Source organism: Heloderma suspectum, chromosome 9 (genome assembly GCF_057233095.1).
Source record: "Heloderma suspectum isolate Gila_16-S chromosome 9, 16-S_ref, whole genome shotgun sequence".
Taxonomy (NCBI): Eukaryota; Metazoa; Chordata; class Lepidosauria; order Squamata; family Helodermatidae; genus Heloderma; species Heloderma suspectum.
In genome coordinates this window covers 14,789,874-14,806,637 of record NC_139466.1, presented here as the reverse complement: position 1 = coordinate 14,806,637, position 16,764 = coordinate 14,789,874, and the positions used below count along the sequence as shown (strand labels likewise).

The following is a 16,764-nucleotide window of genomic DNA, read 5'->3' as shown; positions in this document are numbered from 1 at the left end:
GTTTCTGTAATATTGTAAGCCAACCTGTGAGGGCAGTGCACCCTGAAGGGCTGGTTAAATATCTGTCAATTAATTAATTAAAGACTTGAAATGCATTGGGCCTTAATATATTGTTCTTAGTGCACCTTTAGGGTCTCCTCTCTCCTTCACCAAAGTGCGCAGTAGAGCACTGACATTGCGATGTAGCGACATGGAAGGGGAGAGAAAGGTTATATGGGTTTCTAATACAACAGTTCCACTCTATTTATTTTATTTTTATTTCTATACCATCAAATAGCCAAAGCTAACTGGGCGGTTCACAAAAATTAAAACCACAAAGTACAACAGAAAACAATATAAAATATGAGTACTTAAAACTATAGTATAAAAGTACAACCAAAACAAAACCTAGCAGGTACACATATATTTAAAATACAGATTAAAAACAGCAGAGCGAAAAGGCTAGGGTGCTGAAATGCAGGGAAAATTAAAAGGTCTTCACCTGGAACTGAAAGGGGTAAAACGTTGGTGCCAGGTGAACCTCTCTAGGGAGCTTATTCCACAGCTGGGGGGGGCACAGCAGAAAAGGCCCTCTCCCTGGTAGCCATCCTTTGGCAGGGGCTCCCAGAGAAGGACCCCTGAAGATGATTTTAGGGTCAGGGCAGGTACATATTGGAGGAGGCGATCCTTTAGATAACCTGGTCCCAAGCCGTTTAGTGCTTTGAATGTTAATACCAGCACTTTGAATCAGGCCTGGACATGGACTGGCAGCCAGCGCAGCTGGAAAAGTACTGGCCTAATGTTATCTCATTGGCCAATCCCCGTTAATAATCTCGCTGCCCTGTTATGGATTAGCTGAAGTTTCTGGACAGTTTTCAGAGGGAGCCCCACGTCTTTGCAAGCACAGTGAGCAGAATTGCAATCCCCATGTTTGTTGGCAGCCTTTTTTTTTTTTTAAAGGAATCTTTTTAAAGAAATCTGTACAGATAAAATTCTTGGATTTTATGTGTTGTGCATGCAAGAGCTTTTTTTAACATATATTAGCAACCTGCTATGAATGATAATAAGGCTTGGTTCCTGCTTGCAGGCAAATGAGAGTTAGCTGATTGTCTTTAACATATGTGGCTTTTCGACAAGCAAGACATGAACTTACCACAAAACGAGGACGTTTTCATTCTAGTGCATGACTCATGTTGTCTGCCTTGAGCCTGGGCTAGCGATGCATCCTGCCCAGTGAACCTAACTAGCCAGGGTAAGACTTGGAGCACACATTACATTTGCTGTGGCAGAAACATCCCAAATTTCTTCCCGTTGGTAAATCATCTGTCTTCATAACATGGAGGACTGCGTGTCATGGGGATTGGAGCTAACACATTGAATACCCACACACTTCTGTACCCAGTGGCTGCTAGGTATGGAAACTTGCATTGTAATGACCCAGATCCAAGTGGGAAGGGATAATTTGTCCGAGGGAGGCCATTTTGGCTAGTATCCATGCGGGCGCCGTAACATATGCTCCAGTTTGGAGTTATGTGATAAAATCCAGCATAAGTCCTACTTAGAGTAGACCCACTGAAATCGTTAGTCATGACGAACTGAAGTCCCATTCATTTCAATGGGTCTACTCCAAATAGGACTTAGGCTGGATTCAACCCATAATTAAGAGCCAGACGTAAGGGGAATCTTAAGTAGTATATTATAATTACGGGCACCATTAAAGTCACCAAGGTGGAGGAGACAGACACAGACCTGGCCCATCGGCTATAGCCCACCAAGAAACCCCTGTGTGGTGTTCTCCTGCACAAGCCCCATTCACTACTAGTCAATGGCTACTTGTCATGATAGCTGTATGCTACCACCAGGATCGGGGACAACATGCCCTTGAATACCAGTTCCTGGGGAGCAACTGTGGGAGAGGGTCTGTTCCCCTGGTGTCCTGCTTTTGGGCTTCCTAGAGGTGTCTAGCTGGCCACTGGGAAACAGGATGCTGGCCAGATAGACACTTGGTTTGATCCAGCAGAGATCTGTTTTTCTGTTCTTACAGAATGAGTGGAGGACAGCAAGGGCTTGGAAATGGACTACTCTTCCTGTGGTATGAGTTAGGTAGGCAAGAGATGTAGTCATAGCTCCATGTTCGCAGGCTGCATACCTGTGAGCGTGGATGCCAGATGTTGGGGGAAAAAGAAACTCATCTATGATATCTAGTATCTTTATGTTTGAGAGCCAGTGTGGTGTAGTGGGTTAGAGCATTGGGCCGGGACTCAGGAGATCTGGGTTCTAGTCCTAACTTGGCTATGAGGCTCACTGGGTGACTTTGGGCCAGTCACAGACTCTCAGCCCAACCTGCCTCACAGAGTTGTTGTTGTGAGGATAAAATGGAGAGGAGGAGGGTTATTTATGTACTCTGCTTTGGGTTACTTGGAGGAAAAAAGGCAGGATATAAATGCAATAAATAAAAGTCCTGTTTGTGAGCTTCTCGAGATGCTTGGCTACCCATGGTTGGAAACAGAATGCTGAGTTTGGTGAAACCTTGGTCTGATATAGCAGGGCTCTTCACTCACACACACACACACACACACACACACACGCTTAAATATGTATTTGTTGTGAGCTACCTAGAACTCTTTGTAGAATAAACAAGATAAAAATGTTTTTAAGTAAAAATAAATAAGTATACTTGTAAGTTAACAACCTAAACATGTGCACTGGAGGAAGAATCAAGGGAACTAGCTGAGAATTTAAAGTGTCTTTTTTTGCAAAATGCCTCCTTTCTCCATCTTGATGACATCTGAAGTCAACAATAATTGAAACTTAAAGTCACTGACGAATCAAAGGCTTTTAGCTGACTAGCAGTCTTGTTTTTAACCGAATCACATTTATTCAAATACACCAGTGTGTCTTGGTAAAGCACTGATTAGAATATTTAAAGAACAGTTTTCTTTTAACTAAGAAAAATAAGTGATCGTGTGTGTGTATGATAAAGTGCTGCCTGAGTCAAGCAACCGTATGTAGATTGTGCAATAGAAATGGAATGCCTTTGGTTTGCAGACACATAGGTTGCACCCAACCTGTTGTATCCATCTGCACATTGGGCACGTACCAAAGATTTTTCTCATTTATCTTGATCCCTGTTCCAAGGGAGATGACTTCTGCTTGACCTCCAAGCAGTATTTACAGATCTCTGCTCAGAAGCCAGTTTCTCTGTAGGCAACTTAAGTGCAAGTATTTCTTAATTCCTATTTTTGACACCCCATAAGACCATTTTCTTGCCGTGCAACATAACACCTTCCATAGCTTTGTGATCCTACTCCTGCAAGCAGGCCTGGTGGAGCTTCTCCAGGAATCACCTTTTTAACTGAAGCTGTGCTTGCATAAGTGAAGACTCTTCAAAGATCCTATTTCTGATCTGGGAAGTTGGGGTCTTGGTGCTAAAATTGTAAACGAATTGGGTGGGGGCTTAGGACAATCATTAATACTGTTTTACTTGGCCCCCCTTCTTTACTTGACATGGACTGTGTGGAGTTTGCAGGGTGGGGGAAGAACAGGAAGCTGACTTATAGCAAGTCGGTCCATTGGTCCATTGGGCTTATTACACTGACTGGGACCTGCTGCCCAGGTTCTTAGACAGCAGTCTTTCCTGGCCCGACTTGGGAGATCCTGGGGCTTGACCCTGCGACCTTCTGCATGCAAAGCACATGCTCCGCCTCTTACCAGATTAGAAGTTGCCAAGAGATACATCTGGAGTGACTCAGCTGTAGCTCTGTGTTATGTCAGGGGACGACATCAAACTATTCCTTCCTACTTTCAGATCACGGCTTCAGCCTTTTGTGGCGTGATGGGGTTGTGCTGATTCAGTGTCATCAGACCATCAGTAGCAGAAATAGCCTCCCGCCCATTTAGCAAAAAGTCCACCCAGCTATACAGTGACTTATTCTGCTATGGTCTCTGTATATTCAATCACTAACCTCTGCATGCTTCCCTACCCTTCCCATGAACTCCAGTTCTTCCTTGAAAGATCCAGGAAAAGGTGCTTTTTCCATGCTCGTGAATTTCCATAGAATGCTCCCTGTAGTGCCAGAGTACTGACTGGGCATCCTTTTATCCCTGTCTTCTGGAATGGCTTAATGGGGAAAACTTAACTAGGAAAATATCCAGGTAGCTTGTCATCTCTGTGCCCTTTGTCAAGGACTTCTAAGAGCGTTAGCTAGGAGCTGTCAGAAGCCATGAATCCAGATGGCGTTGACTGATCTTGGATGCCAAATGGGTGCGTCCTGGAAAATCAATAAAAGCGAGAGTGCCGGCTTATACATTTTGCTGCCAATGGTGTAGGAGCTGTAATCCAGCACATCTGGAGGGCACCAGGTTGGGGAAAGCTGGTGTAGAGACTACATATAATGGCCTCCTCCCCCTAAACCCAATTTACTGGCACTGCAGTCGCCACCAAAACAAAAAGAGAAATTCAAAGACCCTTGTTTTTCACAACGTGCATGCAGCAGTAGCAAAACAGAATGGGGGGGGGGATGCATATTCCAACAGGGAGGCCTGCCATTGTGTAAACAGCATTTCCCCTTTGTTCAAGTCAAGAGGCAGTCAAGAAATATGTTCTTTTCTTCTGATAAGACTGACTGGTTTCTAAAGTGAGAGAGGAACCACATGCATGCACACAAGTTGCCTAGCTCACAGGAAGTGAGTGTTATGCTTGCTGAACTAGGCTATCTAAGAGACTGCCTGTTTTGCTATGAACCTGCCCCATTATTAAGATCTGCAGGAGAGGCCTTTCTGAGGGCACTGTTACCCACAGGCCCATTTATTAGCCATGTGTGAAAAGGGCTTTCTCCTGTGTTGCCCTCAAACTGTGGAATGCACTCCCTCAAGAACTGTGATTGACCCCCACTCTCTTGGCTTTTAGAATGGCTGTGAAGACTCATCTTTTTAATGTAGCCTTTTAAATTATGGAGCTGTTTTAACAGTTTAATAATGTTCTTGTTTTTTATTGTGTTACAGTTTTATTGTTTTAAGTTGTTGTACGCCACCTTGATGGCTTTTTAGCAAATAAGGTGGAATATAAATGTTAATAAATGAAATGTCATTTCGTTTCGTTTATTATATTTCTGTACCATCCCATAGCTGAAGCTCTCTGGGCAGTTCGCAAATTGTAGGCCCCTGCCACTAAAATGTAAGCTATTCCATTCCTAGATTTGTAGTCTCCTGTTTTGATTTGCTTTTTGAAAGAATCCCCAGCAGTGCAGATCTTTCAGAAAAGGTAGATAACTGTGGCTCAGTCCCACCAGGAAGTCAAACCAGTGAAAGCCATTTCCTGAATGCTGGAGGGTGGACAACAATAGGGTTTCTTGTGGGCTTCCAGGAAGCATCTTGCTTGCCATGGCTCTCCTTGATTTGATATAACAGGTCTTTTCCTATGTCCCTCCTTAGTCCTAGACCAGCCTTCCTCAACCTGGCACCATCCAGTGTGCTGGACTACAACTCCTTTCATCCTTGGTCAGTGCTGCCATGCTAGCTGAGGATGATCAGGTAGTCCAACACATCTGGAAGGTACCAGGTTGGGGAAAGCTGTTCTATAAAGCCAATATGTTCGTTTATTTGCTATTAACTTTTATATACCACCTTGATTGCTACAAAGCAATCAAGGGTGTGTACAATTTAAATCAATAAAACTGTAACACAATAAAGCAAGAACATTTAAAACAATAAAATGACCTGTTCGGCATATCATGACAACCCATAGGTTCTACAACCCATGTTCTGTCGTGCATGAGCAGGCATGAGTGCCTGCTACTTCAGTTTTTACTGCACAACCCATGATATGCTCCTTTGTAGGTTGTGGAGTATGATGTCTGAACCTGGACTGCTGGGTGTTAAGGGCTAGACCTCTGAGCGGCTAACTCATGGTTTGTGGTTAGATTAACCGCTGGATTGTTTTGGCCCCTAAACAGCCCAGCGGTCCAGGGTTGGACATCACTCCACAGCTTATGAAGGAGCCGATCGTGGGTTGTGGAACAGTGGACGCGCTGCAGGCGGTGTGCTTGCTCTCTCCCACTCCTGCACGACAACCTGTTGGTTGTTGTCATTATATGCAAACAGCCCCAATAAAACAGCTACATGATTTAAAAGGCTAAATTAAAAAGATGTGCCTTCACACCCTTTCTAAAAACCAAGAAAGTGGGGGCCAATCATAGTTATTGAGAGGCAGCCTTGTAAATAGGCCTACAAAAGTTACTGGCCTGCTACTTGTTTTACTAGCCTGCTTTCCTTGCCAGCTGTAGAGGAGGGGTGGAGTGATCTATCCCTCCTCTGACAGCCTGCTTACTTGCATGCATGGAATTTTGGGTCGCCTGTGGTGACCAAGCAAGTTGTTAATTACAATACTGAACACAATGTTATATACAAGGGATGCCATGCTGATGGGGGAGCTGCTTCCCCCTACCTAGTATCTCTGTGGGTGCTCTGCTTTCCTGGCACTGGCGGCATTCAATTTATGGCCACCCTACAACACTGGGAGCCCTACTGACTCCCTTAATTCTAGATGCATATGAGACTAGGTATGTGCGTGCTTCCTCACAGCTGTACGTACTTCCTCGTAAGAAAAAAATAAAATACAAATCCTGTATGCAAGCAGCCCCAAATTCTAACACAACTCTGCCCCTTGTCCATGCACACAAGTGAGCAGGCTGCCAGAGGAGGGACAGATTGTTCCACCCCCCCATCCGCAGCTGGCATGGAAACAATAGCTACTAGTCTCTTAGCAGGCTAGTAAAACAAATAGCAGGCTAGTAACTTTTGTAGGCCTATTTACAAGGCTAACTTGTAAATTCTGTAGTGGCTGGAGCAGCCTTCCCCACTATGGTGCCTTCCAGATGTGTTGGATTGCAACTCCCATCATTCCCAGATAGTGTGGCCAATGGCTGAGAATGGTAGCCATTGTAGTCCAACACATCTAGAGGGGGACCAGGTTGGGGAAGGCAGCTTTAGCATTCCAGAGTAGGGATGAGTGAGAAATTCACTGGGTTTGCATTTTAATGCAAGAATATCCAGTTTGCACCTCCTGAGACTAGACATGGAACAGAGCACATCTTGCCCTATGAGGAGAGACTGAAAGAACTGGGCATGCTTATCCTTGAGCAGAGAAGACTGAGGGGAGATATGATAGCGCTCTTCAAGTACTTGAAAGGTTGTCACAGAGAGGAAGGCCAGGATCTCTTCTCGATCATCCCAGTGTGCAGGACACGGAATAATGGGCTCAAGTTACAGGAAGCCAGATTCTGGCTGAACATCAGGAAAAACTTCCTGACTGTTCGAGCAGTACGACAATGGAACCAATGACCTAGGGAGGTGGTGGGCTCTCCCACACTGGAGGCCTTCAAGACAAGGCTGGACAGTCACCTGTCAGGGATGCTTTGACTTGGACTCCTGCATTGAGCAGGGGGTTGGACTCAATGGTGTTATAGGCCCCTTCCAACCCTACTACTCTACGATTCTATGATTGCTGACGAGTGCACATGTCTAAAGCTTGTGATGAGTTTCCAGGGGGTGGGGAACGTTCATGTCCTGATTGTTGGAATGAGCTTGGCAGTGAGAAAATGAGAACCTCCATAAGATTGAGCTTCACAGATTTGCCCGTCTCCACTGGGGAGACCAGGTTCAGAACCCCCACTTACCCAGGAAGCTTTCACTGGGTGACCATGGGGCAGTTTCTATTTCTTAGCCTAACCTACTTCAGAAGGTTGCTGTGTGGGTAACATGTATGAGTGAGGGAAAGAACCATGAACACTGCTCCAGGCTCCTTGGAGGAAGGATGACATATAAACACAATAAATACCATTGTTGCATTTCCTTATTTTCTTATGCAAATTAGTAATAAAAGGCACATTTTTTGCTGGTCTTGTCATGGTGGGAGGAGCCGGTGTAAAGAGCTATGAACAGGTCTGGAATCTCACATTCTGACCAATGGGAATCTTATTCCGTCATTCCTCTGGGCTGCTTAGATTACAGCAGGCATCATATCTTTACAACCATGGGGGCTAGGAACCTGTCTAAATGTAAAAGCCAGCTTTCTTCGGAAGCTGCATTCCACAATCAACACCACATTGCATGATTTTTCTGCCCTCCTGCTTATGGTCACCCAGAGGGGAGGGAAATCTAGTGTATGCCTCATTGAGGGGTAAACTTTTGACCTCAGGTTATGCTGCTTGAACTTCTCCATGTGATGGTGTGCAAAGCCAATTAAGTGTACAGCCTGGATTTGCTAACTTTTTTTCTCTCCTTATGGCCGCATAATTTTGTATATCATTGCATGGAGACTGCAAGCTATACTTAAAGAGCTGTGATTTTAAAACTGCCTACCTTCAGAGAATCCTTTCCAAGCTGTCTGCCCAGAAACCTTTGGACATTTGCCATGAAAGTACTGTGTGTTGCAGTAGAGGATTCTGGGACATGTTTTTAAATATATACTCAGTTCATACTCCGTTCTGACCATGTTTTTTAGGAGTCCTTGTTGCCCTCCTGCAAAGCAAGGGAAAGAAATTTGAGTCTTTGGTCTACAGATTTGGCCAAATCATTTTATAGAACAAATACTCAGGTTTGTTTTTCTAATGCACTTCCAGCATGAATTCTTCAGGCGCACTCTGGCGGCTAAGCTAGATGTGATGCCATCCATTCCGTTTGCAGTTGCATGGATGGAGTTGTAAAAATAAATTACTGGGGGCTGATCCAGATCAGGACCAAGGCAGGGAGCAAAGGGCTGAAGCCTGCCTGCCCTCATGCCAGAGTCCTGATCTAGATTCTCTCCCCCCCCCCCATGACTGCCATTTACTTTTAAGAAGCTTCTAATGGAAGTGCTAATGGAATTACATCAGGTTTGGCCCCAGGAGTGTGCCTGAAGAAGAATGAATGGTAGAAGTGCATTGGGCTCATTAAGCATACTTTGGTACATGTTACTTCCCTTCTTTTCTTGTGTTTGGTGCATTCCCACCTTTCCATTCCCCTTTTGTCCCCTTCCATCCCCATGCAATCCAAGAAGATACCCAACACTCTCCTGCAGCTTGCATCCTGGAGTATGATTGACCATGGCAGGCAAGCTTTCTTTCAAGGAAGTTTGTGTCCACCATTCCTGAACCCCTACTGAGCTGCCAAGGGACAACAGCATTCGGTTGAACACAATTTGAAAAACACAAGAAGGTGACCAGGGCTGGTGCTGTACTGTCTAAAATCCAGTGACGCATCTCTTGTGTTTAAATGGGTGACTTTGAACGTGCTGTACTTCTGTACGATGGGGCAAGGCTGAAGACCTGCTTGTCAGTGGTGCTCTAAAGATTGAAAACACAGCAAGGAATTAACTTCCTCAGCAGGAGCGTCTATAATTGGACTGCTGTAATTGGATGTATTTTCCAGTAAGTGCACCTTGCAGTGTACCCCCTGTTAAAGAGCGGAAGCAGCATGGACTCATTCTGCTTATTTTTTTTCAGTCACTTAAGATGCTAAGCATCCTGTTCTTGTTTCAGGAGAGTTAATAACAACAGTCTTCACACAAGGAAAAAGAATGGGAAGGGATTAGAGAGTGAGAGGGCTCACTCCCTAAAGCAGCCTTCCCCTACCTGGTGCCCTCCAGATGTGTTGGACTGCAACTCCCATCACCCCCAGCCAGCAATGCCTCCCCTCCACAGTTCTCTCTGCACCAGCCCTAGGGTGCAACAGTTTGCTGCTATGTCTTGCCACAGGTGTCCACTGCAGTTCAGCACCTCTAAACTCACCTGTGTGTTTGAAAACAGACAAAAAACAGGAAGCAGATGAAACGTCCACGTAGCCAAAAAGCACATCCTCTTGATAGCTGGCTTGGGCGGAATCTTTTTTTTAACGCATTTGCATTTGTGTTTTATGGATACAGGGAGAGCCAACAGGAGAATTCAACACCTGCCTCTTCTTTTGCAACAAGTGGCTTGCTGTGTATGCATCTCTGAAATGCAGCTTTGACCTGATATTTACAAATGTAATAGATGTGGCTCCCTTTGGGTTCTTATTTTTGTTGCTTTGGTTCCAGCTTTTTTATAAATGGGAGACTAGATCTCATGACTGCATCCTGCTGATTCTTTTCTTCTTTGTTTGCTTAGTTCACTTTATGTTTGTAAAAACAAAACACAAACACGTTGTCTTGTGATTCCATTCATTACCTATTTGCTTTATGTACATTGGGCTGGCTGTAGCTCTCCTTGAAATATTCCAGCTCAAGAGCAACAGCGTTGTACGGCCTTGGAAGGAGGATGAGTTCTTTGGGTGTATAGAACTGCATTCCTCTCCCAAATGCATACTGAACAGCAATGTGTTTCGGCATTTGTAAAGATTCCATACTGGCGGGAGAGAAGCAAATGAAATCTCCAACAGCGTGGCAGGTGGGGAAACAAACATGCTTAGCATCTGGGACCTGGTTGGTGACAATTAGCAGATGAGGAGGTAAACCTGTATCGGGACTGTACCACTCCAGGCTGCAAGTGGGGGTCTTGCTTCATCAAATATTCCTTCATTAAAAAACCCCAAAACCAAACCCTTCATGTAGAAAGCAAGTGTGTTGGGAAGAAAGCTATGTTAGAATCCTTCTTCCTGATATGACAGTCAAACATTCTAAGCGTGGTGGAGATGCTTTGAATACACATTTGCCCCTGAAGACAAACACCGTGGGATGCAGTAAACTATGTGTTTAAGAAGCTTAGGTTGCAATCCTATACAATGTACCTGGGAATAAGCCCCACTGAACAGAGTAGGACTTATTTATGTGTAAACATGCATGGGATTGTGCTCTTAGAATGTTGTGTGTACCCTCTGCATGGGATTTGTTTTCCTATGGAGGATTCCAGCATGTCGGCCTCCAACTGACATCTTAAATGGCCCAGCATGGGCCCTCAGCAGGTGCTCAATCACGCTTGATGCAGGCCCTGACTAACAGAAATCCTACTACACCACATTTTATGTTGTGGAGCCATACTGTAGAAGCTGATCAAATAACTGTACAAGTAGCACGTCCAGATGTCGCTTGATTTTAGTTAGCTTATAAATTGTGCCACAAAAACAATTACAGCCTTCCCTTTTAACTGTTGCTCCTGCTTCTGGCCCTATGGCAACTTTTAAAAATCCTTTCTACTCCACTTTTTTCCAATATAGGGAGAGAAACCCTCGGGTGTGTGTCTTCTCTCCAAATGCCTTGCGTCAAAAGCGCTAACAGTTACAAACTGTGTATGCGTTGCTGCTGCTGTTGTAAACAGAAGTGTGAGAGTTTAGAACAGTCCTGTGGTTTGTGAATGCCACACCACATTTGTGTTTCATTTGTATTCGGGAAGTTGGCTGTCAAGAAACAAGATTTAGAAAGTACGCAAAGACCTGTTTAAATGTTTAGATAGATGGCAGAATAAATGGTGTATTTCCTTTGGAAGGGAGAGTTTTTAAAGCACTCCCAGAATAGAGTGTTGTGTCCCTTAGAAATAACAGTGGAAACTGTTTTCTTGGAATGTAGTTTTTATAATGATATTAGAGCCCATTTTTTTAAACTCTATTACTTATTTCACTGTCTGGAAGAATAATTGGATTTTATGCTTTGTATTTGTTGGCCAGCATAACTGAACAACAAAATAAATAAGGTTGAAACAGAAGAAACAGCCAAATATTTTGCTGCGGCTATAAAGATGAGATCACAATTAATTAATGGCTGACAGTAACGGTTACTGGGAGATAAATGGTATGGGCACTGTTTATAATGTAAAATTGGCTGCTGATTTTATGTTACGTATGTACGTTTAGTTTTTCATTAATCTCTTCATGATCAGTTGTATTATATAATTCTGTTTGATTTATTTTATGTGTCTTAATTTATCTTTGTTTTACTGTTTTGCTCTAATAACTGTTTTCATGTACTAATCTGTGGAAAGGTCTATGGACTAAATTGGGGGTGGGCAACATGCAGCCCCTAATAGCCTTGAATGTGGCCATCCCTGCTGCTTGCCCCCTCGCTGCTGAAATTTGGTGGTGCTGCGTCAAGGGAAATTGGCCCCCAGACAGCCCAAACCTGCCCATACTTGGTCTAAATAAACTTGTTTAGAAGTAATTTTAACATGTATTTCTTTAAAACCATCATAGGGCGAAGGCTGCCGCACTGTTCCTCTTTCTGGCCATGTAGGATTCGATAGCCTGCCTGATCAGCTGGTTAATAAGTCAGTTGGCCATGGCTTCTGTTTCAACATCCTGTGTGTGGGTGAGTACTACGTTCTTTCTTCCTTTCTTTTGTTTTCCTTTCCATTTTTGGAAAACTCTGTTGCTGAATGTGGGCTCTTTATGCCGTTCAACATCCCATGTAGGTAAACAGGGCTAACAAAGTAATCCTTTGACTTAACTGAAATACACATTTGGTATTTTTTGTCTGGTCCAGTTTTAAGGCAGAAAAATAAGATCCACTGTCTCTTTGGGTGGTCTGAAGATGATGGGGTGAGATGAACTCTTTGTAGCATTCTGCTGGGCCAAACAAAGAGTAGTTGAGACTAAAGACCTGTGGGATTCTCTGCCTTGTACTGTGATGTCTGGGCCAAGGTCTTTGATGGAAAATAAGCTGGGTGACTTGCTTGCTGGAAAGAAAATAAATCCAGAGGCTCTGCCAGGTGAACCACTATTTCAGCGAGTTTGCCTGCTCTAATGTGTGTCCATCTAGTCCAAGAGTGTTGAACGTTAGGCCCATGGGCCAAATCAGCCCACCTGGGGTCCCAATCTGGCCCTCTGGAGTTTCCCAGAAGGCCATGCCCCACCCCTTTTCCCCCAAACACTGATCATTTGGCAGTTTCCTGGCTTTTGCACATTTTTTCCATTCTGAAAGCCTAATATGCCTCTCAGTAAGAGCTTTAAGCTGAAATATGCTGGTATGCTTGGTATGTTTGCCCCCATCCCCTTTATCTTCAGCCCTGCTCCCTTTTGTCTTCAGCCCTGGCCACCACTGGAATGCGGCCCCCCAGAGCTACTCCAAAATGGAATGCAGCCCTCAGATGAAAGAAGTTCTGCACCCCTGCTCTAGACCTTGTGGCTGCCTGCCTAGATTCATGAGGCTGGGGGATCTGAAATAGTGCCTCAGACAATAGCTGGAACATGTGGGGAGGAACATGTGGAAGAAGGCAGTGTATGGCCCAGAGAGCTTCAGCTATTGGGCGGCATAGAAATGTAATAAAAATAAATTAAGGTACCCAGGTCCCATTTAGGCCGTTCAGGCCTTTAAAATTTAGCACAAGCACCTTGAACTGGGCCCAGAAACAAACTGGCAGCCAATGCAACACAATTTATTACTTCAAGAGGCCTTCCCTGAGTGACCAGCCACAGTTTATGAAGTTCAGAATCCATTTTTTTAAAATGTTTTAATTGTCTGAATTATGGGGTTTTTATTCTTTTTATCTTCTTGTTCACCACTCTGAAATCTTTGATGTGGAGAGGTGTATAAATACTGTAAGTAAATAAAATAAATTTAAATAGGTGTGACATGGTCAAAACACCTGTCTCCAACTGCTGTGTTTTGCACCAATTGCAGCTTCTGGACTTAGGCCTTTAGTAGTGCTTATACTTGTTCCACCCACCCCTTTTGCGTTTGCCCCTCCCCCTTTTGCCTTTGGCCCCACCCACCACTGAACTTCTCTGATATTGACTTTGTCCCTCAAGGTGAAACAGGGTCAACACTCCTGTTTCATGTATTCCTGTAAGAATCTGCAAATAAATTAAGATAGGCAAATAGGCAATGATCAGGTTTGTATATAACTAATAATAATAATAATAATAATAATAATAATAATAATAATAATAATGGAAGGGGGCAGTGCCATTTGAGAAGTGGAGAAAGGAGTTGAAAATGTTGTCATCTTTATGCCCAAACAGATAGTGACACCAGAGATCTGTGATGGGGTTTCCATCATCATTAACAATGTCATTATCATTTTAATTTTGTCAATCATCCAGAGAGCTTCAGCTATTGGGCAGCATAGAAATGTAATAAATAACTTAATTACTTAAATTATTGTTAAGAATGATCGCCTGTCATGAGATTAGGCCATGTTGGCTTGTCTAATGCAACCAGCTGGAATTGTACATTATCTAGAGGCTCCTCAGCCCTTTGCTCAAGGCCAGGTGCAGTCCCTGTTAATTGGGGAGTGATAACAGCTGGAGTTGGTGGGGAGTTCCAGTCTCTTGGAGGCAAGGGCGGTCCGCCCAGGGGTTGAGCCGGTGATTGGCTAAAGGAAAACCTGCCCTAGGTTGCCAGGGCTGGGCTTTAAAAGAGAGCCGAGGTGTCTCCCTTCGTCCTGGTGGTACTGGACCTGCTGATGGCTGGTTGTTATCCTAGGAGACCCGTACTTAGGTATGTTAATGATAGGCCAGGTAGCTGTATTATTTTGCTTGGATGTGCATTTATAAAGCTCTCTGTGTATGTCTAGTAATTTGGCTTGTACCCTCTTGTGGAACTTGCTACTTCCATTCTTCCCTTTCCCTTTACCCCTTTATTTTTACCTTAATAAACTGTTATTCAGCCTTTAGTTGGTCTGATTTCTCTGCATAACCTTAGTGCTAATTTCAGTGCCTCTTGTCCTAGGGGGGTGGCTACTGGGTATTTTGGGGGAGTGGAAGGCTGGGATTGTTTGCAGGAGAGTTGAAATTCATTTCAGAGTGGTCCTCCCTTGCAGGAAGGTTGGAATTAGTTCCAGCAATCCTTCACAATTATTATTATTGTTACTGAGCTGCGGGACACTCCAAATTTTAATGGAGGAGAAATGTCAAGGAAGGAGGTATTTAATTATTTCCCTCCCATGCTATTATCCTGATCAAAATTGCCCCACCCAAAAGCTGCTATTGGCCTTGCTGGGGAGAATAATAGACAAACATAACTGTATTTTTATTTTATTTTTGGCCAGAGGGGCTAATAATAGTTGGGGGATTTGGATTTAGGAAACACCATCTCTGATGGGGAGGGAATGTTTAAATCCCCCTTCAACCCCATGCCTCTGCTCTGATAAAAACTGGAGCTGCTATGAAGTAAAACAAGTTGGGAGATGTGATCACAGATCTTCTATGTCATCTCTCTTTTGACCGTGTGTGTGTAAGCAAGTCGAAACCTTGACTTGTCTTGCTGAATTGCCTGTGTGTGAATCTCCTGTGTTGCTAAATGTAGGTTGCTAGTATACTATCAGACACTGGTCTAGTTTCAAGGTAACACTAATAGACAGTAGCGGGTGCACTGAAAGGAAAGCTCTGTAGTTTAGGAAGAGACAAAAGCTTGGAATCACCTTGGGTCAGTTATTTTCCTTTCCCCTCTGTGAATAGATCTATTGTTGATATCCACGAGATCTAATGGTGAAAGCATTGCCAAAATATCGTTTATTTTAAGGTTCTTCTCATTCTTCTAAAAAGTTATCCTTAGGGATATCACCTGATCAAAGAGACCAACGGGTGGGGCTTTATATGCGACGTGAGTCAGGTGGTAGAGCCCTGACGTGGTAGCATCTACTTTATCATTTCAGATTGCAGATTTAAAATCTGCAGTAAGTTCAGTTAGAAAGAAGAAGGATAATCGTATGATCCAGCGTTAGGGACTGCTGTAGAAAAGCCAAACCAATAAAAGCATTTCCCTCAAGAGGAAGGCACTGTTACAGTTTCCTAAAGGACAGACTTTGAGCTGAGGCCAATGCTCTTTAGGTAACATGTCCTGCAATGTTGAGGCCACAACTGGGAAGGCTGATGCTTCTTAAAATTCTGCCTATTCAAGCAAGGCCTCTTCTGATGATATTAACAGACATGAGGGCTGATGCTGAGAGAGGTGCTTCAAGGTATGCTGGGACTTGGACCACGTGCGGCTTTCCAAGTAGGCGCCAGCACCACACATTGGGCCCACGAGCCGAAGGGCAGCCAACGCAGCTGCTTACGTTCGTGTTGTCTGTGGCCCCTCCTCTGTCAGGAAGTGGGCTGCTTTGTCTGCATCAGTTCAGGTGTAGCTTCCGAAGCACACTGCTGTTCCTCGAGGTTACAAAGGCCTGGGTGATGCTTGCAAGCATGGAGCCGTTTGATCTAAGAGAGGCTGCAGCCTGCACATCAGATGAAGCTGACGCACAGCGCTTCTTGCTGCTGCTGCTTCCTGGGATTCAAAACGCAGCAACAGGCCCCCTGATGAATTAAGGGGCAGGTGACATCGCCGGTAACGTCCAGTTCTGCCCACTCTTGCCAGAGAGCTGTACAACCCAGCTTCTGTCATGTTGGGATTGTGGAACCTAGGAAGCTGCCTTATACTGAGTCAGACGGTTGGGCCATCAGCTCATTATTATCTACTCCACCTTTCCCAACTTGGGTCTTTCCACATGTTGTGAACTATAACTCCCATAAGCCCCACTCAGCGGTGGTTGGGGTGAGGAGAGTTCTAGTCCAAAACCTCTGGGAGAACCCAGGTTGGGAAAAGCTGGTCTACACTCTCTCGTGGCAGCTCTCCAAGGTTTCAAAGAGGATCCTTTTGCAGGCCGACATGGAGACGCCAGGGATTGAACCTGGGACCTTTTGCATACAGAACATGTGCACTATCACCAAGCTAGGGCCCTTGGAAGGCCAAGATGATGCAGAGTCAATTATAACAGGTCTCAGCGGTACTGTAGAAAAGACCTCTTGTTGCTGAGGCCAGTGTGCAAGACAAATGTCAAAGGTTTGTATAGGGGTTAGGCCAGGGGTGGGGAACCTCAGGCCTGGGGGCCAAATCTGCCCCCCCGGGGTCCCAGTCTAGCC

General features: G+C 44.5%; 1 protein-coding gene across 6 annotated transcripts in view; it reads left to right on the top strand.

The window, feature by feature from the left end:
• Positions 1-16,764, top strand: part of SEPTIN6 (septin 6) — a 60,433-nt gene that overhangs the window by 4,914 nt on the left and 38,755 nt on the right. For 5 of the 6 annotated variants that reach the window (XM_084813763.1, XM_084813765.1, XM_084813768.1 and 2 more), the window contains exon 2: positions 12,118-12,232. In XM_084813763.1, the coding sequence (XP_084669889.1) occupies positions 12,118-12,232 (115 nt within the window). Of the gene's footprint in view, positions 1-11,314; positions 11,353-12,117; positions 12,233-16,764 lie in introns of those variants that run through there. The other variant, XM_084813769.1, reaches the window with a different exon arrangement.